Source organism: Prionailurus viverrinus, chromosome B2, assembly GCF_022837055.1.
Source record: "Prionailurus viverrinus isolate Anna chromosome B2, UM_Priviv_1.0, whole genome shotgun sequence".
Lineage (NCBI taxonomy): Eukaryota > Metazoa > Chordata > Mammalia > Carnivora > Felidae > Prionailurus > Prionailurus viverrinus.
This window is the reverse complement of record NC_062565.1, coordinates 2,464,855-2,487,140: the sequence shown is the minus strand read 5'-3', so window position 1 is coordinate 2,487,140 and position 22,286 is coordinate 2,464,855. Positions and strand designations below refer to the sequence as shown.

At 41.1% G+C, this 22,286-nt stretch overlaps 2 protein-coding genes and 1 pseudogene across 2 annotated transcripts; 1 reads left to right on the top strand and 2 right to left on the bottom strand.

Moving 5' to 3' along the window:
- The first annotated feature begins 326 nt into the window (after positions 1 to 326).
- On the top strand, positions 327 to 1,271 carry LOC125165744 (olfactory receptor 2G6-like). Its single transcript, XM_047858987.1, is given in 1 exon segment — positions 327 to 1,271. A coding segment is annotated over 1 exon segment (945 nt).
- A 6,258-nt stretch (positions 1,272 to 7,529) lies between these two features.
- On the bottom strand, positions 7,530 to 10,623 carry LOC125165606 (putative olfactory receptor 2B8). The gene is made up of 2 exons (XM_047858671.1): positions 9,715 to 10,623; positions 7,530 to 7,643 (listed from the first exon to the last, which is right to left on the bottom strand). The coding sequence occupies exons 1-2, from the start codon at positions 10,621 to 10,623 to the stop codon at positions 7,530 to 7,532; spliced, it is 1,023 nt and encodes a 340-aa protein (XP_047714627.1).
- Positions 10,624 to 20,913: 10,290 nt separating this feature from the next.
- Positions 20,914 to 21,867, bottom strand: LOC125165787 (putative olfactory receptor 2B8; annotated as a pseudogene).
- Positions 21,868 to 22,286: the final 419 nt, after the last annotated feature.

Sequence of the window (22,286 nt, the reverse complement as noted above, 5' to 3'; positions counted from 1 at the left end):
TCAGTCTGAAGCCTGGTGACTGCCCCTGGGAAACTTACTGAACCTCCTTCACACTCACTTCGCTCATCTAGTCAACAGAGATCAGGAACATGCCAACCTCAGAAGTCATTGGGAGAAAGTGCACCCACGTCCAGGGCAGTGCCTGAAACACAGAAGATGCTCCCGTTCAGGGGCTGTTTATCACCCCATCACTCCCCAACAAGGAAGGGTGTGTGCAAACTCTCAGGCCTCCACCCAGATTCCACACACCCACTCTGGGAAAACAGGGCTGGACTGAAGCTGCAAGAGAAACCAGGGAGTCCTGCTAACTGTGCAGACTGAGCGCCATGGAAAGAACGAATGGCAGCACCTCCTCAGGATTCCTCCTCCTGGGCTTCTCCGACAGGCCTCAGCTGGAGACGCCTCTCTTTGTGGTCATCCTGATGGGCTACGTCCTGAGCTGTCTAGGCAATGGCACCATTATACTCCTGTCGCTGCGGGACCCTCGCCTGCACACCCCCATGTATTGCTTCCTCTCCAACCTCTCTTTCATGGACCTGTGTCTGACCACCTGCACCATCCCTCAGACTCTGGCCAACCTCAAGGGGCGGGACAAGACTATCACCTCTGGTGGCTGAGTGACCCAACTCCTCATGGCCCTGGGGCTCGGGGGCGTGGAGTGTGTGCTCTTGTCGGTCATGGCCTATGACCGCTATGCCGCCGTGTGCTGCCCACTGCACTACCTGATCATCATGCACCCGCAGCTCTGCCTGCACCTGGTGCTCACTGCTTGGCTCACAGGGTTTGGCAGCTCGGTGCTACAGACGGCCCTGACCATGACCCTGCCCCTGTGCGGGAGAAACCAGGTGGACCATTTCTTCTGTGAAGTGCCGGTGATGCTCAAGCTGGCCTGCACCGACACCTCCATCATCGAAGCTGAGGTCTTCGCGGTCAGTGTCTTCTTCCTCGTGGTGCCTCTGTCGCTCATCTTAGTGTCCTACGGCCACATCACCAGGGCCGTCCTGAAGATCAAGTCGGCCCGGGGCAGGCGGAAGGCCTTCGGAACCTGCGGTTCCCACCTGATGGTGGTGGTCATCTTCTTTGGCACACTCATCTCCATGTACCTCCAGCCTCCCTCCAGCTACTCGCAGGATGTCAACAAAAGCATTGCTCTCTTCTACACTCTGGTGACTCCCCTACTGAATCCCCTCATTTACACTCTGAGGAACAAGGAGGTCAAGGGGGCGCTGAGGAGACTGGTGAGAGGAACCGCAGGCTCCAGAGGGAGCTAATACAGGGTTTGCAGATTCTGGGTGACTACAACCCGGTTGTCACTCAAGTCAACAAATCCTTATAAAGCACCTCCTCTGTCTAGGGCATTGTTTCACTGACTTCGACTGTGATCAGCAATCACAACACTCAGCCCTGTCTCCATGGAGCTCAATATTTTAGTGGGGAGAATATGGGTTCAATAAAAGAATCTAAAAATAACTAGATGTATCCTCTATTGGAATGTATACAATAATGAGAATCAACAAATAATAGCTACATACATCAGCATGAATGCCTCTTGCAAGCACACTGCTGAGTGAAGGAAGCCAGCTGCAAAACAGTTCATACTGTTAGAACTGAATGGTATAAAATTTACTTTTAATTCATGTGAAATTCAGAAGCAGGCACAATGAATCTGTGGTATTGGAAGCCAGAATGGTGGTTGCCCAGAAGAGTCACGACTGGAAGGAGAAGTGGGGGAGGAGAATTCGGGGTTCTGCTTATATTCTGATGATGGATCTGAGCGTGGTTGATAGAAGGTGTACAACATGGGAAATGTCATCAGACTTTACCCTGAAGCTACTTCCACTCTCGTGTGCATGATGTACTTCGAATCACTTAATTTTAATCAATTTGAAGCAAGCCCGATATGATCAGAATAGTATGATACTAAATAATCACATAAAGATTTGTGTTCCATTCACACGTGATTGGCTTTGTATTGCAAAGGAGCTATGTTACTTCTTTCCGGTGTACTGAACCAGTAGACTATATAGTGCTTATGATCTAAATAATATTTAGTCTAGTAGAATGAACCTTACCTAACTTTCCTTCAAAGACCTCAATCCAAGATCATTTGTACAGTGAGTTCTGGTTCTCTTCTTCCTTCTAAGTTGATTTGCAATTGTTTTATGGTGTCCATTTCATTTATTTCAGCTCGATCTTGGTTATTTCTTTCCTTCTGCTAACTTGGAGCTTATTTTGGTCTTTTCCTAGTTCTTGGAGGAGTAAAGCCAGGTTATTTGTTTAAGAATGTTTTTCTTACTGTAGTCCTTTAAATGCTGTAAACGTTCCCTTTAGCATTGCTTTAGCAGCATCGCATAAATTTGGTAAATAGTGTTTTCGTTTTTTCAAGATGTTTCTTGATTTCCCTTTGATGTCTTTGACACATTGGTTTGGGGGAGGTATGTTATTTAATTTTTACATATTTGCAAAATTGAGCTTTCCTTTTTTTTGGCTTTTCTTCGTTGTTGATTTTCATTTTCATAGGGATATGATCAAAAAAGACACTTGCATGAGGGCAATTTCCCCCAATTTGCAAAGACTTGTTATATACATTATCTTATGGTCTATCCTGGAGAATGTTCCTGGTATGCTTAGTTACAATATGCATTTTTGCAGTTTGCATTTTGCTTTTGGATGAAAGTTTCATATATGTGTATTAAATGCTTTTAATTATGGCTCAAGTCCAATATTTCCATGTTGACTTTCAATCAGAATGATTTGTCCATTGTTAACATTAGAATATTGAAGTCCCTACTGTTATTATATTGTCTATTTCTCTCTTCATAACTGTTAGCATTTGCGTATTTTATTTGGGTGCTCCCATGTTGGTTCCCATATATTTACCCTTGTTATATCTTCTTGATGAATTGACCCCCTTGTATACTGAGGTTTGTATCACTTGTTTTCATTTTTAGCTTAAAGTCTATTTTGTCTGATACAAATATAGTTACCTCTTCCCTCATAAACATTTATAAAACAACTAGCACCAGTCCTTCTCAAACTCTTCAAAGAAATTGAAGAGGCAAAACTCTTCCAAACACATTTCACAAGATTAGCATTAACCTTATGTAAAACACAGATAAATCGTACAAAGAAAAAAAGAAGGAAACCTATAGACCAGTATTTCTGCAAAATACAGATGCAAAATTTTCAACAAAATATTGATAAATGAAATTCAGCAGCACATTTAAAGTTTCAAACACCATGATCAGAGGGATGTAGTAGGGATACGGGACAAACCAACATACACAAATCAGTCAATGCAATACATCACATGAGTAGAGTGGAATAAAAAAACGTATGTTTTTCTCAGTAGATGCAGTAAGGCATTTGAGAAAACATGATATATTTTCATGGTAAACACTCTCAACAAATTACTTGTAGATGGAATGTGCTTCAACATAAGAAAGGCCATTCATGACAAACTCGTGGTAACATACTCAGTGGCAAAAGGTTGAGAGCTTTTCCTCTAAGATCAGAACAAGACAAGGATGCCCACCCTCATTACTCTTACAGAACATAGTACGGGAAGTCCAGTCATTTGCTGAAGAGACTCTCTTTTGTCTACTGGATATCTCTCCTGGTAGGTTGAAGATTAATTGGCCATTGATTTGTGGGTCCATTTCTGCATTCTCTAGTCTGGTCCATTGATCTGTACGTCTGTGTTGGTGCCAGTACCATACTGTCTTAATGATTACAGCGTTGTAATACAGCTTGAAGTTTGGAATCGTGTTCCCTCCAGCTATATCCATTTTTTTCAACATTACTTTGGCTATTTGGGGTCTTTTCTGGTTTCACACATTTTGGAATTGTTTGTTCTAGCTCTGTGAAGAATGCTGGTGTAATTTTGATAGGGATAGCATTGAATGTGTAGATTGCTTTGGGTAGTGTCTACAGTTTAACATATTTGCTCTTGTAATCCACAAGAATGGAATGTTTTTCCATTTCTTTGTGTCTTCTGTAATTTCTTTCCTAAGCTTTCCATAAGTTTCAGTGGATTCAATAAAGCAGGAAAGAATATCCAGTGGAAAAAAAGACAGTCTCTTCAGCACATGGTGTTGGAAGAACTGGACAGTGACATGCAGAAGAATGAACCTGGACCACTTTCTTGCACCATGCACAAAAATAAACTCAAAATGGATGAAAGACCTAAATGTGAGAAATGAAACCATCAAAATGCTAGAGGAGAAAACAGATAACAACCTCTTTAATCTAGGCTGCAGCAACTTCTTACTAGACATGTCTCCAGAAACAAGGGAAACAAGGGAAACATGAACTATTGGAACCTCATCAAGATAACAAGCCTCTGCACAGTGAAGGAGAAAAAATCAACAAATCTAAAAGGCAACCAATGGAATGGGTGGAGGTATTTGCAAATAACATACCATATAAAGGGTTAGTATCCAAAATCTATAAAGAACTTATCAAATTCAACACCTAAAAATCAGGTCATCCAGCTAAGAAATGGGCAAAAGACATGAACAGACACTTCTCAAAAAAATACATCCAGATGGCTAAAAGACACATATACTATGCTCATCGTCAGGGAAATACAAATGAAAACCACAATGAGATACCACCTCACACCTGTCAGAGTGGCTAAAATGAACAAGTCAGGAAACAACAGATGCTGGCAAGGATGTGGAGAAAAGGGAACCCTCTTGCACTGCTGGTACGAATGCAAACTGGTGTAGCCACCCTGGAAAACACTGTGGAGATTTGTCAAAAAATTAGAAATAGAATTACCGTATGACCCAGTAATAGCACTACTAGGAATTTATCCACAGGATGCAAGAGTGTTAATTTGTAGGGGCATATGTACCACAGTATTTATAGCATTGCTATGAATAGCCAAATTATGGAAACAGCCCAAATGGCCATAACATTTGCATGTAAAAAGAAGATGAATGAATGGATAAAGAAATTGTGGTGTTTACACCTGTCGAATGGCTAACATTAACAACTCAGGCAACAACAGATGTTGGCCAGGATGCGGAGAAAGAGGATCTCTTTTGCATTGTTGGTGGCAATGCAAGCTGGTGCAGCCACTCTGGAAACCAGTATGGAGATTCCTTAAAAAATAAAAATAGACCACCCTATGACCCAGAAATTGCGCTTCTAGGCATTTATCCACGGGATACAGGTGTGCTGTTTCGAAGGGACACGTGCACCCCCAGGTTTAGAGCAGCACTATCAACAATAACCAAAGTATGGAAAGGTCCCTATTGTCCATCGATGGATGAATGGGTAAAGAAAATATAGTGTGTGTATATATATATGTGTATATATATATACGCATATATATACACATATATATATACATACATATATATGTATATATATATATACATATATACATATATATATACACACACACAATGGAGTATTACTCAGCAATCAAAAGAAATGAAATGTTGCCTTTTGCAACTACATGGATGTAACTGGAGGGTATTATGCTAAGTGAAATTAATCAGTCATGAAAGACAAAAATCAGATGATTTCACTCATATGAAGACTTTAAGAGACAAAGCAGATGAACATAAGGGGGGGAAATAATATAAAAAGGGGGGGAAAATAGATAAGACTCATAAATATGGAAAACAAACTGAGGGTTGCTGGAGGGGTTGTGGGAAGGGGAATGGGCTAAATGGGTAAGGGGTATTAAGGAATCCACTGAAATCATTGTTTCACTATATGCTACCCAGTTTGGATGTAAAGTTAAAAAAAAAGTTAAATTAAAAAAAAAAGCAACTGTGATACACACACACACACACACACACACACACACACACACACAATGGAATAGTACTCAGCAATAAAAAGAATTAAGTCTTGCCATTTCCAAAAACATGAAAAGATTTTTTTATCCCATATTCACAATAGCATCAAAAACGATAAAATACGTAGGATTAAATTTAACCAAGGAGGCAAAATATCTCTACATTTAAAACTGCATATGTTGATGGAACAAATTGAAGAGAATTAAGGTATCCTGTGTTCATGAATTGGGCATTGAGGAAGGCACTTGTTAGATGAGCACTGGGTGTTGCAATGTAAGCGATGAATCACGGGAATCTACCCCTGAAACCAAGAGCACACTGGATACACTGTATGTTAGCCAACTTGACAATAAATTATATTTAAAAATATTAAGATTGAACAATTTTCACAGTATTCAAAATCATCTCTAGATTCAATGCAATCCCTATCAAAATTTGAATGGCATATTTCACAGAATAAGAAACAATCCTGAAATGTGTATGGAGCCACAAAAGTCCCAATTGCCAAAGCCATTCCAACAAAGAAGAACAAAGCTGCAGGCAGCCTACTTCCTGATTCAAACTGTATTATAAATATCTAGGAATCAAAACAGCGTGTTACTAGATCAAGAAACGAACACATACACCAAAGGAACACAATTAAGAGCACAGAAATAAATCCATCCACATACAGACAACTAATATTTGAAAAAGGAGTCGAGAATATTCATGGGGAAACACAGACTCTTAACAAATTATCACGAGAAAGTGGGTAAATACATTCTGAGAAATGAAAACGGAGCCCTATAGCACAATGCTCAAAAAATTAACTTGAAATGGATTAACATGTAAACTAAGACCTGAAATTGTAAAGCTCCTAGAAGACAACGTAGAGAAAACAATTCTTGACATTGGACACATTGACACTTACCAAATGAGGCAGTTCTAGTGTTGTCCTATCTACTAACACAGCTACTCTTTATGATCCAAATTTCAATGTAAAGACTGAAAGACTGTGACTTCTAAATTTTTTAGCTTATTGTGTCTATAGGGGTATAGTTTGTTCCATGGAGCTCTTGAGTGGTACCAGATTCTACCAACAGTCATTACTCCCACCACCTCTTGGAAAGAGGTTGTTTTTCTTTTCCTTTCAATGTGACCTGCAGGGATAAACTCTTACCACATTCCCTAGGGTGTGTTTGTATGTCAGAACATATTGGAAATACAATATGCATGAGCCTGGCACTTTTAAGTAGTATAAGCTCAAGGAAACATATTTTCTTGTACTAATCATCTTCACAAAAAGGTTCAGACTTTGGCCTACAGGACATTGCCTATGGAGCACATTTTGTGCACGAGCATGTCTGTGCGTGTGTGTGTCTAATAATATATGAATATATATGCTGCTTGCACCTAAATGCTAACGAAAATGTAACACGTTGTGGCAGACTATGAGGAGAATCATTCTGTGGGAATAGAGATGGTTTTTCTAAGCGGGAGGGTGAAACCTGGGAGAGGTTGATTTCATGCTAGAAAGAACACATTCTTAGTCAATATGCTTCCTTTAAATACATTAAAACTGAGTTCTCATTAGAGATAAGTTACTAAAGAAGCTTTCCAAAGAGAATCTTGCAAAACTATTTCATGTTTCCAAGTGCTTGAAATGACGACTTACCAATGTGAGAAAGCATTATGTGTGACCTGCTACCACAGATTCGGGGGGACGGGGCCCTGTCAAAGGCTGTGACCACTGATCAAGACATGCCATTGATCATGGAAATCCAAAATAACCCAGTCAGTAGAAACATTCACGATGCTTCTCTGAGACTCAACACACAGGTACAACAACTGAACAGCCTCATCCTGAAAAGAGGTTGAAACCATTCTCAGAAATGGTTTACAAATCAGAAGAACTTACACTTCTTAGAGACCTCCCAGATTTTAAATACTCCAGTGGTTAAAATAAATCCCCGAAACAATGTAAATGAATAGAATTAAATTTTTTAAATGGAGCAAGTGTGGGAACCCAGGGAGGCCCCCCAACGTGGACCTCAACAGCATATTGATCACTTTGAATAGAAGCTACTGGGGAAAGAGCAGATGGGAGGACATCACACCCTCCTCTGTCCCCAGGAAGCAGGAAATATCTCCCGAATGAAATGACTGTGAACTAAAAATGACCACTTGTCACCACAGGTAGGGACCTTAGAGCTGAGAAGGCTGTAGAAATAAACCTGCTATTTCTTTACTAACCCACTACCTCAGCCCACATTCCACTTCGCATTCCCTGCTAACTGCAGCTCCAAACCCCAGTTTTCTTTCTCCTGTCAATTCCACGCTCATCTATTGTCTCTCTATAGTGGGGTACAAACCACCTACTTTCCTCATTTCTTTGGGTCTCAATGTCCAGATTGGGCCTCTGTGTGCAGATAATAAAACTTTGGGTGTTTTCTCCAGTTACTCTGTCTCATGTCAACTTAATTCCAAAACAGCGGGAAAGAAGGAAATGTCTCCTCCCAGAAGCCAGTGTCCTGTGTCTAAGGCCACCTAGGGGAGCCCTTCCCTGGATGCCACTCATCTCCAGTCATTCATCCTCTCCTTTCCGCATCTACACGCAGCCCCCCTTTCCCCTGCAAACCACGAGTCCACACACAGTGGTTCCCAGTCTGCACCATCAGGGCTCAAACATGCCACAACACCACTGTGGTGAAAGAGAGCTCTCACCCGTGTTACAAAACAAGCATCCAAAAAGCAGTCATCTGTGAAGGGAGGCATTAGCAGGGGTCTGTGACCTGTTCCTGCCTCCTCCTTGAGCCCGGTCATAGTGGGACTCTGGCAAACAGTAGCTGCGAAATGTGCAGACTAGGAGGTACTGGAGGGTCTCACAGGGGTAACTGCACTCTGATGACTGATCCAGGAGTGAGTTTAGCAGGACGCAGAGGGCGTGTTCAGAGTGCAGTCAACCTACACTGCACACCCTGCCGTTATGCTAACGTGTGACAGCCCCAAGGCCAGGACAGGGCTACGAAGGTAGGGACGAATGTAACTGAGAATGTCCCTTCCCTTCTCTGGGCTCACTGGTGCCACAGGGGAGGGCCTGGGGGATGGGTTAAAAAGGTGACGGAGATTAAACAGAGTACATGTGATGATGGAAATATGGAATCACTGTATTGTACACCGGAAAGAATATAAAACTGTAGGTTAAATCTAATGGAATGACCATAAAAATTTAATCAAACACTAAACTAATAAAAGTGAATTCTAAAGAAAAAATTTGTTGCAAAACAAAGAAGTGTGTTTCAAAATGAAAACAGTATCACAATGGCGACATGACACCATGGCCTGATATCTGAACAGCTTTACCAGGATGGATGTTAGCAACTTTTGTCCGAGCTAAGGTTTGTTTTTCCTACACTTGCCCTCCTGCTTCTGGGAAAAAGTTGTGATCCAGTCAGGCTACAGCCATTGTCACAGAGCCGTGAGCTGCTTGAGAGAATCAGCAATAGCCTCCAGCTTTTGTGAGAAAATGCTACAGTATTAATATTTATTACAGTGTTCTAGTGGTCTTTATTCTTATTTTGCTATGTATTATGGTGTCTTGTACCCGTCCTTTGCAATTAGCAATGGAATAGTGTTCTCTAAAAGGGGGTGAAATGAGAAAATCCTGTGAAACTTTTTACAATATTAATATGATGCAGATGGTTTAGGAACACTAACTCAGCGTCTCTGGAGGCTGCCATGCGTCCATGAACTTGGAGTTTGAACACTCACTTGCATGAAAGAATGAATTAAGGAAGCTCCCTTCAGAGTTGTCAGGGGAAATGTGGAGGACACAGAAATCTTAAAGATTCTGGCATTCGAAGACTTCCATGAAAGGGTCTTTCCCCAGTCATGTGGAGTCATAGCCCCTACACAACACCTTCCTCATTGCCCCCATCACATCCTTGTTCCGCAGGGTATATATGAAGGGGTTGGCCATGGGGGTGACGATGGTGTAGAAGAGAGAAATGAACTTGCCCTGATCCTGGGAGTAGTTGTTGCTGGGCTGGACGTAAGCATAGATGGCCGAGCCATAGAACAGGGAGACCACCGTGAGGTGGGACCCACATGTCCCAAACGCTTTCCTCTGCCCTGTGGCTGACTTTATTCTTAACACTGCCCTGACTATCTGACCATAGGAGAACGTGATTAATGCCACAGGTATGAGGAGAATGATCACACTGGCAAAGAAGATCTCATCCTCATTCCCAGTGGTGTCAACACAGGCAAGTTTGAGCAGTGGGGCAACATCACAAAAGAAGTGGTCTATTTTATTTCTCCCACAAAGTGGTACAAGAAAGATGAGCACCGTCTGCAACGAGGAGTTGGCAAAACCAATGAACCACGATGCAGAAGCCATCAGGGCGCACAGACGGGGGTGCATGATCACTGTGTAGTGCAGGGGCCTGCAGACGGCTGCGTAGCGGTCAAATGCCATCACCCCTAAGAGAATGCATTCTGTGGATCCCAACCCTAGAGCAATGAACAGCTGAGCTACACAGCCAGTGAAGGAGATAGACTTGTCTGCTCCCCTGAGATGAACCAGCAGCTGAGGAACAGTGCTGGTCGTGTAACACAGGTCCAGAAAGCTTAGGTTGGACAGGAAAAAGTACATGGGAGTCTGCAGGTGTGGGTCCAGGAGGGACAACACAATGATGGTTGTGTTTCCCAGCAGGGTGAGCAGATAGAAGATCAGAAGAACCACAAAGAGGACTCGCTCCAGCTGAGGCCGGTCAGAGAAACCCAGCAGGAAAAAGCCAGTGAGAGAACTTCCATTTTTCGGGTCCATCCTTTCATACCACATATATATCCTCTTAAGACCAAGTATTTAGCAATTTTTACGAGAAACCTTCAAAAAGAAAAAAAGGTGGCGGGGGTTGTATTGATTGTATGAGAGGACAACGTCATGGACTTTATCAGTAATAATTTGAATAATGACATACTCATGGAAATTGACATAACTTATACCAATACAGTTCACATTATCACAATAAGTAAATCATTAGTATTTAATGTGAGAAATATCAAATAAGGACCTTGTGTTTGCATCAGTCATAGGGATAAGATCTTACAGTCCACACTTACTAGAACTTAAAGTACTATAAAAAGGTATGTATGTTGCAGATTTAAGTTATGTAAAAATGTGTAAGGGAAAAGAAGAAGGGCTATCAGAAAGAATCAGAAATTCAGAGAGGAGAGATGCTATTATAAATATGTGTCTCATGATTCTATACAACTGGATTTACACACACCACACATGCATTAAAATAATATGGTGACACCTGAGTGGCTCAGTGGGTAAGCACCCGATTCTTGGTTTCAGCTGGGGCCATGACCTCATGCGTTGTGGGTTCAAGCCCTGTGTTGGACTCTTCACTGACAGCACTGAGCCTTCATGGGATTCCGTGTCTCTCCCTCTCTCTCTGCACCTCCCCTGCTCCCTCACTGTCTCTCTCTCAAAATAAATAAATAAACATTAAAAAATACATACATATATATATATATATATGAGCACTTACTGTGGAAAAAGCATTCTGATATAGGAATTATGACCTAGAATGTACTTATATGAAGAATTCAATTACATTCAAAATCTCACTGCTATTTCTGCATAAACAGTCAGCAGTATTGCCTAACTAATGTATTATATTTGGAAAGACACAGGTTTTTTTGTTTTTTGTTTTTTTTGGTAAGGTAGTAAAAAACTTAAACAATCAGAGAAAACCGGAAAACCACCATTCAGTTAAAATTCTTAACTTTTGCCTGAAAAATGCATCAAATTATCATACTAATTTAACAGGAACTCTGAAAATTCATTGACCGTGCAGAACCAGCTGGAATCAGAACTCTAAAATCCATTGACCAACACTTTCCTCTTCCTTCTGGAGATTTCCATCTCACACGTTATCAATTAAAGTTCATAAAATTCCTGAAAGAGGTAGGATTATTCCTTATCAACATCCTAATCAGAATAAACATTTTAAAAGTTTAGCCAACCATGTAAATATATACAATCTGTAATGTTTTACATCACTCCTTATGATAAAATAAATAAAGAGATAAACACACAGAGATAAAGACAGATACATTCTCAAATCAATGATGGGTCAAAGAACTATAAAGCAAAACTTAAAGTAGTGTAAAGAAAGATATAAAGAAACCAATATTTTGGTGTTATACAAAATCTCAGACATCTGTCCACATTATGTCAATGATCACCTTTCTGGGAGCTACCTTTCAGAGTTAGTGACAATGGACCAAACACATTGCCAGATATGAGGTTGGGTGATGACCATTTTCATCCAATGCTTACTGTAACTGAAGAAGATGAATAGTTATACACTGACCAAAGAGGCATCAGAAAATGAGTCCTTCAGTTGTATCATATTCAAATGGTAGGGCATACCGTGCATTTTTATTTATTTATTTATTTTTTAAATTTTTTATTTTCAACGTTTATTTGTTTTTGGGACAGAGAGAGACAGAGCATGAACGGGGGAGGGGCAGAGAGAGAGGGAAACACAGAATCGGAAACTGGCTCCAGGCTCTGAGCCATCAGCCCAGAGCCTGACGTGGGGCTTGAACTCCCGGACCGCGAGATCGTGACCTGGCTGAAGTCGGACGCTTAACCGACTGCGCCACCCAGGCGCCCCTACCGTGCATTTTTAATTCTTCTAAGACTTTTGCAACCTGAATCAGGTTTGGGGCAGGACCCAATGATGTATAAAAGAAACAGGTACAAAACAGGCATCAAATATTCATAATATTTGGAGAGCGGATACGGTATTTCACACTATTTTATACCTCATTTGATTTCATATAAACATATGATCAGTGGTCTCCACACAAAAAATCTATGCAGAAAATTTTTCTTAAAAGTAATAATTATACAGTTATTTGTGACAGTCTAAATGTGCAACAACAAAACTTGTCCTCTGACTAACATCTGCTCAGAAGAACAAATAAAAACAAACCATGCTTGAGTCTCATAGGCACACACACAGAGATTGATACGTTTACCTGAAATAATTGCTCACAAACTTTTTAATGGGCCTGATAAAGGAAGCACTACCAAAGTGAAGAAGGGCAAAACTAAAATGTAAACTCATCCCAAGAAAACACCAATATGCTACTGCACCTTTAGAATAAACTAATGATACATGTTAACAATATCATGTCAATCAGGACAAAGAAGACAGTTGAGAAAAGGTAAAATCCTGGTGAGATGAACTTGTACATATGATTTGCTGCTTTCCAGGATCATGTGTGTGCGCATGTGTGTGTGTGTGTGTGTGTGTGTGTGTGTGTGTGCGTGTGTGAAAGAATACATAATGGCTATCTATCTGACAGGTACAGAAATGATTATGATTTTAAGTTAAAAAATAAAATATCAGACAAAGGAGATGCGCACTGAAGCAGACACATGAATGTCATTGTCCCTGTGTGGTACAATTGCTCCCAGTGTCATGGGGAGAGCACGCGGGGAGGGAACTACAGCACTCATATCATAGTCTACCATCTTACTGCTATTTTCTCAATACAATTCAGGAAAATCATTATCCTTTAGTGACACCAGACATGGGAAAGATCAGGCTGCGAAATGCGTTCTCCCATCAATTCTCGAGAGTATGTTCTGTTGAACTGGGTCACTCTGTTCCTTCCCCATCCCCTTGCTTGTGCACCACACAGAGCAGTCTTCCAAGAGAAAGGACATGTGTCCACTGAGGATAATGGGAAATTGCATTTCATTTCCTCTTCACCACATTTAAAAAATGTTGTAATTGGGGGCACCTGGGTGGCTCAGTCGGTTAAGCGCCCACTTCAGCTCAGATCATGATCTTGCGGTTGGTGGGTTCAAACCCCATTTTGGGCTCCATGCTGACAGCTTGGAGGCTGAAGCCTGCTTCAGATTCGGTGTCTCCTTCTCTCTCTGCCCCTCCCCTGCTCGCACTCAGTCTTTCTCTCAAAAACAAATAAATATTTTAAAAAATTTGAAGGATGGTGTAATTAGACAAAGAACCATCATCTATGTTTGGTAGCATGAAATAACTAAACGCAGTAACATGGATTGATTCATCTGAGACAAACTATATAAATAAAACTGGCTGGAAATAGTGAACATGTCCTTCCCAGGCACAGGAGCAAAGTATGTGTCCCTAGTAACTATCATAATATGACACGGAACAGGAAAGCCCAGTGATAGATTACACCTATATTATTAATTTGCATATGAAAGATAAATACCTGAAAAAGCCCAAAGATTTTACATGGAGAGAAAGAAAAGTTATTAGTGAAAATAAAAATTAACAGAAGCTACAAAACAGAGACAAAAACAAAGACACTGCCAATCTATGTAATAATTCACATCAGAAAAGTATATAATTCAAATGGCATCTCAATGTTACGATAATAACTAAGATAATTGTTTCAAATGTGAGAGGTTAAATTCTTAGTACTGACACACATAAGGTGATAGAGCAGTAATTTCCATTACCATAATAGCTCAATGCTGACATACAGTTCTAAGTTTTAGTGCAAGAATACATAGTTTCACAAAAGTAGATGCTCAGTATGCAAACTACACATTTTAAAGAGAAAGTATCTTAAGAATATGTCTCTATTTAAGACATTTCAAATATATAACATTCACTGATATATTTGACATACACACGCTAACCTATCCGGTTCCTGAATGAATCCTGAAAAATTGCAGGCAAGATTTCCGCAGCCTCAGTGCTATGACTGAATCGCTGTTGCTTGCTTGATGCTTCTGTCTCATGGGTCTAAGTTGACCTCAGACATATGAGAACAGGCCCCCGATGACGAGGGAGGACGAGCAAATGATGGGATACAGCCATCACTACATAGGAAATGACAGATGTGATGAACACTGACAGGGCTGTAGGGCAGGTTCTGTGGAAGAAGACGATGAAGTAGGAATTCCAGGGCATGTTGTTTATTCAGGGAATGCTCTCGGGATAAACAGGGTGAGGGAAGGAAAACAGCAGAGAATGTTGCTAAGCAAGGATGTGGTCTCCAGTGGAACAGAGCAGGAACCTGATCCCATGAGATGCTGGCCAGGACTTTCCAGAAGAACCATCCATCTGTGATGGTAGAAATTCTCTGTCCTCACTGTCCAATACTATGCCCACTCTCTGCCTGTCATACCTGAGCATTTAAAATGTCCTAGCTAAGAAGTTGAATGTTATATTTTATTTAATTTAATGAATTTAAATGTAAGCAGCTAACGTGGCTACTTACTAAAGTATTGGACAGCACAGCTCTGGAGCATGAATTGCAGTCCTGCCTTGCCATTGGCACCTTTTATCCATCCCATAGTCTGTCACTGGCCATGAGCTGCCCCCACCAGTTTCCCCAGACCGCCTGGTAATGTGGCTACCTTTCAGCTAAGGGAAATTCTCTCATGAATGGAATGGCTGTGAACTCTGGAGCCCACACTCATACCAAGTAGGGTTTGGATTGGAGCCCCAGCAGGTAAAGAGCGTCTGGGCAGGTCACCAACAGCGTTCATACAAGAGTCCATTCTTGATCGTGTGCAAGGATAGAAGGATGGGACCTGGTCTACTTTACACATCACCTCAGTGCAATCACACACACACACACATTCACATACGCACATACACATGGACACAAGTTGTCATTTGACAATGTGGTCTCGAGTGGCAATGATAAATGAATGAACATTCAACTCTCTTCATAACTTTGTCTCTTTCATATTGGTATTTGTATTCCCATGAATGATCATCATAACTTGTTAACAATAAAGTCAACATAAAGATGCATTGAGATAATATTCACAATATGGAATTTCCCTGTTGTAATTTTCAACATACCATTTAAAATCCCCATGCATATTTTAGATATTGTGGTAACCCATAAAGGAGAAAATGAGCATTTAGAAAATATAAATACTGATAATGAGTTTTTGCGTAGGGAACAAATATTATCCCATTTCACAGATAGTAAGGAACCAAAGAGAAAGCATGGGAGCATGTAATCTAATACTTTTACACTTATGCAGAAAGGGCACATTTTATTATCACTAAACGTGAATATTTAATAATTTTCCACACGTGCATCCGGAGGTATAATGAATGTACTGAAATAGAATGAAAAGTCTAGGAATGACTTGGTGGCATTTCTAATGAACAATTAAATCTAAGGGGCGCCTGGGTGGCGCAGTCGGTTAAGCATCCGACTTCAGCCAGGTCACAATCACGCGGTCCGTGAGTTCGAGCCCCGTGTGGAGCTCTGGGCTGATGGCTCAGAGCCTGGAGTCTATTTCCGATTCTGTGTCTCCCTCTCTCTCTGCCCCTCCCCCATTCATGCTCTGTCTCTCTCTGTCCCCCCAAAAATAAATAAACGTTGAAAAAAAAATTTTAAAAAAAATAAATTTACTTATATTATTTGACAACTTTCCATAGTCGGTTCCTTTAGACAACTGACCATACATGCAAATCATTTAGCATTTTTGTTTCAAGAACATTTGCATCTGAAAATAACCCAATTTGCCAATTTCTAGAGCAACACAGAGACTTCGTTCCATTTTACTCACCTTCTCTCACCTTCTTTATTGGATCTAAGCTATTTCCCTACCTCCACTGCAAGTTACTGCCTAAATACAGCTCTGAGGATAGGAACGCAGACATGTAGAATCAGTGCCTGCAGGAAACGCAAAGGTTGACTCTACCAGCACTGGGGCATCCGTACGTTTTTCTGAAGCAAAAGGACACTTTCTCAGGATGACTTCACACGTCATGTGACACAAGAGATCTGCACTTTGCCTCTTGGAGGTAGAAGGTGAAGGCAGTCACAAACTCTCAGTATGGTATCCCGAATACAATGACCTGCCTCTGTGACTCTGAGACCCTTAGGAGCAGGCGAGAGGGTGCTGTGACTCTGAGCTGTGGCTGGGCTGGCACACAGAACCAAGTCCCTTCCGCTGACGTCTCTGGGGAACGGATGCCCCACACTCTTAATGAGCCCTTGTCACTGAGCTGCCCAGACGTGGCAATCCTCAGGGACAATGACCTGGAGGACAATGCCAGCCAGACCTAATCTGTCTCTTCTATTAGTTCACGTATCTCTTAGAGGACAAGTAACTCCCTAGACCTCCCCAGCTAGCTTAGCTCCCATCTGTGAATGACCTACATGTTTTATAGAACACTAAAGATTTTTTCCTCATAACTGACCAAAATATATACATATAAATATGTAAGGAAGAATCCATTCCCTTACTTAATTTTAATTTTAAATATGTGAATGAATTCTTCATTCAATCTCATTCATAATGACCTTATATTGGATCACAGAGCTAATAATGAAGCACATTCTAATCTTTAGCATGAATATAAAGGAGGGCAACCAAATTCTACCAAACTTCCAATATAGTTATGGGGAAAAAGTCTAAAATCCTCTAAAACACTGTTCAGTTTGTACCCGAGGGTTTTAACGATTAACTGAAATAGATTTTTACAGTATCTATTTTTTAAATACAACGTCCATGGGTTTTTTGAAACTCAGCTACTCTGCAATCAAATTCCAAATCTTTTTAAAATAAACATGTATTTTTTAATTTACGTCCACATTGTGAGCCTATAGTGCAACAATGATTTCAGGAATCGAACCCAGTGATTCATCCCCTACACATGACTCCCAGTGCTCGTCACAAGTGTCTTCCTTAATGCCCCTTGCCCATTTAGCCCATCCCCCCTCCCACAACCTTTCAGCAACCTCAGTTTGTTCTCTGTATTTACCAGTCTCTTATGTTTTGCCCTCCTCCCTGTTTTTACATTGCTTTTGCTTCCCTTCCTTTATGTTCATCTGTTTTGCATCTTAAACTCCTCATATGAGTGAAGTCATTTTGTCTTTCTCTGACTTATTTCACTTAGCATAATACCCTCATCCATGTTGCTGCACATGGCAAGATTTCATTCTTTTTGATTGTTGAGTAATACTCCATTGCATATATCTTCTTTATCCATTCATCTGTTGATGGATATTTGGGCTCTTTCTATAATTTGGCTATTGTTGATGGTGCTGCCATAAACATTGGGGTGCATGTGCCCCTTCGACACACTACACCTGTATCCCTTGGATAACAACCTAGTAGTGCAATTGCTGTATTTTAGGGAAGTTCTATTTTTAACTTTTTGTGGACCCTCCATACTATTTTCCAGAGAGGCTGCACCAGTTTGCATTCCCACCAGCAGTGCAAAAGAGATCCTCTTTCTCCAAATCCTTGCCAACACCTGTTGTTGCCTGAGGTGTTGACTTTAGCCATTCTCGCAGTCATGAGGGGATATCTCATTGTGGTTTTACTTTCTATTTCCTTGATGATGGGTGATATGGAGCATTTTTTCATGTGTCTGTGGGCCATTTGGATGTCTTCTTTGGAAAAGTGTCTATTCATGTCTTTTTCCCATTTCTTCACTGGATTATTTGTTTTTTGGGGTGTTACGTTTGATAAGTTCTTTATAGATTGTGGATGCTATCCCTTTATCTGATACATCATTTGCAAAAATATTCTCCCATTCCATTGGTTGCCTTTCAGTTTTGCTGATTGCTTCCTTCGCTGTGCAGAAGCTGTTTATCTCGAGTTCATTATGAATCAATAGTTGATTTTTGCTTTTGTTTCCTTTGCCTCTGGAGATGGCTCAGGTCTTGTTCTCAAGGTCCATGAGTCCAAGCCCCATGTCAGGCTCTATGGTGATAGCTCAGCTCCTGCAGCCTGTTTCAGAGTCTGTGTCACCCTATCTGTCTCTCTGCCCCTCCTCCCTCTCTAATAAATAAATATTTAAAAAACCTTTTTAAAAAGAAAAAGAAGGAAACAGGCAAAAGATCATGATCCAAGAATGAGAGAACTGATATTGGCAAGAGTACAAAGTGGAACCTTCCTGCACTGCTGGTGCGAATGCAAACTGGTGTGGCCACTCTGGAAAACGGTATGTAGGTTCCTGAAAAAATTAAAAACAGAAATACCCTATGACCCAGCAGTAGTGCTACCAGGTATTTATCCCAAGGATACAGAAGTGCTGATTCAAAGGGGCACATGCACCCCAATGTGGATAGCAGCACCATCGACAAAGCCAAAGTATGGAAAGAGTGCAGATGTCCACTGAGAGACGAATGGATAAAGAAGATATGGAATATATATATACGATGGAATATTACTCGGCATTCAAAAAATGAAATCTTGCCATTTGCAACAACGTGGATTGAACTAGAGTATGTCATGCTAAGCAAAATTAGTCAAAGAAAAACAAATATCATATGACTTCACTCATATGTTCAATTTAAGACAGAAAACAGGTGACCATAAGGTAGGGAAGCAAAAATAATATGAAAATGGGGAGGGGGACAAAACGTAAGAGACTTATATACACAGAACAAACTGAGGTTGCTGCAGGGGTTTTGGGTAGGGGAATGGGCTAATTGGGCAAGGGTCTTTAAGGAGGACACTTGCCGGCATGAGCATTGGGTGTTCCATTTATGGGATAAATTACTGGAATCTACTCCCGAAATCATTACTGCACCATACGTTAAGTAACTTGGATGCAATTTAAAAGATTAATAAAGTAAAAAATAAAAGGAAGACTACAATGTCACATTCACTTGTTATGGGATGTTTCTATTTCTTACTCATCACTCAGAATTGTATAACAGTTATTTCATAATGAGATGGCTACTTGTAAAGATAAGACATATGGCGATTTTTTTTACAATTAACATACAATTTTATTTTGTTTAAGTTTCCTTCTGGGGAATCTGAGCAATCTGCACAGAACATGGGATTTTCTGGGAAGTAGTATTCATTTCCCATATTTTCATAGTATGTCACCGCATTCAAATATATGGGGCCCTTGGAGGATGTGAGATATAAAAGCCTTGATCACTTGAAGCCTGGATAAAAGAATTTGAAAATGGTATGAAAAGAGGATCTAAATATCTTTTACCCTTTAAAACTTTTCCTGCATTACTATAGGTAAAACATGTAGCATATGAAATAGGACTTGGGTCATGTATTGTTCCTCCATGATAATGTCCCCAAAAGTCATTTCTAATGAACGGGTTGGATCACACACTGAATCTCACCAACGTGCACACCGCATATTGGTGCTTCTCCGACTTTGCACATAATGACACGTGAGCACCACCTGGCGTGTTACCAGCTCAAGTTCTCAGTGTCACTGGCAGGTATGCATCACGCCCTCCCCCTCCATGACATGAAGGCTACATAAAACCACTGTCATACCTGTGAGGTCACACGAGGGCCTGATATCTGAATGGCTTTATCAGGATTGATGTTAGTAGGTTTTTCTTTGACCTAAAAGTTTTTTACACTGTTGCCCCACCTACTTGTATCAAAGATCTGTGATACAGTCAACTTATGGACCTCCTATCAGAGCCATGATCAAAATGCAAGAAAAAGGGATATGCCTCCAGCAATTGTTAGAAAATACTAAAACATTAATATTTCTGGTGTGCTTGGGTGGCTCAGTCAGTTAGGCATCCAAATCTTGATTTTGGCTTGGGTCATGTTGTCACAGTTTGTGAGTTCCAGCCCCTAATCAGACTCAGTGCCGGTCGCTCAGTTCCTCCTTGGGATTGTCCCTCTCTTTGGCTCTCTGTCTCTCGTTCACTCTGCTCTCTGTCTGTCTCTCTCTCTCAAAATAAATAAACATTAAAACAACTTTAATATATTAATGTTTCTGACACTGTATCGGTGTTACACATTCTTATTGGCTGTGTTTTTATCATATGTGTGTAGATGTCTGTTTGCAATTAGGAAAGAAATAGTGCTCCCAAAAGGGAGTGAAATAACAAAATCTTGTGGAGGTTTTTGAAAAAATAATATGACGTAGATGCTCTAAATCAGAATCTCTGGAGGCTGCAATGAATCCATGAACTCAGAGTTTGAACACTCACTTGCACGAAAGAAGGAGATAAGAAAATCCCCTTGAGAGTCGTCAGGGGAAATGTTGGATGACACGTGCAGGACACAAAAGCAGAAAGACTCTGAACTCAAATTCTTCCATCAGAGGGTCTTGCCCCCCAGTCATCTGGAGTCATAGCCCCCACAGAACACCTTCCTCATTGCTCCCGTCACATCCCTGTTCCGCAGAGTATATATGAAGGGGTTGACCATGGGGGTGACAATGGTGTAGAAGAGAGAAATGAATTTGCCCTGATCTTGGGAGTAGTTGTTGCTGGGCTGCAGGTAAGCATAGATGGCCGTGCCGTAGAACAGGGACACCACCGTGAGGTGGGACCCACATGTCCCAAACGCTTTCCTCTGTCCTGCAGCTGACTTTATTCTTAAGACTGCCCTGACGATTCGACCATAGGAGAACGTGATTAATGCCACAGGTATGAGAAGAATGATCACACTGACAAAGAAGAGCTCAGACTCATTCACAGTGGTGTCAACACAGGCAAGCTTGAGCAGTGGGGGGACCTCACAAAAGAAGTGGTCTATTTTATTTCTCCCACAAAGTGGTACAAGGAAGGTGAGCACCGTCTGCAACGAGGAGTTGGCAAAGCCAATGAACCACGATGCAGAAGCCATCAGGGTGCACAGACGGGGGTGCATGATCACTGTGTAGTGCAGGGGCACGCAGATGGCTGCATAGCGGTCAATTGCCATCACCCCCAAGAGAATGCATTCTGTGGATCCCAACCCTAGAGCGATGAACAGCTGAGCTACACAGCCAGCGAAAGAGATAGACTTGTCTGTTCCCCTGAGATGAACCAGCAGCTGAGGAACAGTGCTGGTCGTGTAACACAGGTCCAGAAAGCTTAGGTTGGACAGGAAAAAGTACATGGGAGTCTGCAGGTGTGGGTCCAGGCGGGCCAACGCAATGATGGTTGTGTTTCCTAGGAGGGTGAGCAGATAGAAGATCAGAAGAATCACAAAGAGGACTCGCTCCAGCTGAGGCCGGTCAGAGAAACCCAGCAGGATAAAGCCAGTGAGAGAACTTCCATTTTTCTGGTCCATCTTTTCTTACCACATGTTTCCTGTCAAGATCAAGTATTTAGCAATTTTTAAAAGAAATCTTCAAAAAGAAAACAACTTGGTAGGGGGTTGAAATGATCTTATGAAAAGACAAGGGCATGGAATTTATCAGCAATAACGTGAATAAATGCTGTACTCCCTGAAATTGACGTAGCTTATATCAATATATCTCCACATTATCGCCAAAAGTTGATTATTAATATTTAATATGAGAAAAGTGAAATAATGGACATTTTGTTTGCATCAGTCAAAGGAATATAAGGTGTATCAGTCTGTACTTACTAGAACTTGAAGTACAGTAAAAATGTGTGTACATTCCAGACTTAAAGTTCTATAAAATGTATAAGGGAAAAGAGAAAGAGCTCAGAAAGAATCAGAAAGAGATGCAGAGAGAAGGAGAGATGTTAATACAAATA

What these genes read in the sequence shown, in the direction of transcription:
- LOC125165606 (XM_047858671.1), bottom strand. Translation starts at nt 10,623, where the DNA reads ATGGACCCGAAAAATGGAAGTTCTCTCACTGGCTTTTTCCTGCTGGGT. An exon ending in TGATGGGGGCAATGAGGAAG is followed by an intron (nt 7,644 to 9,714) that starts GTGTTGTGTAGG and finishes GAGGCTGTTCAG; the next exon opens with TTGTTGTACCTGTGTGTTGA.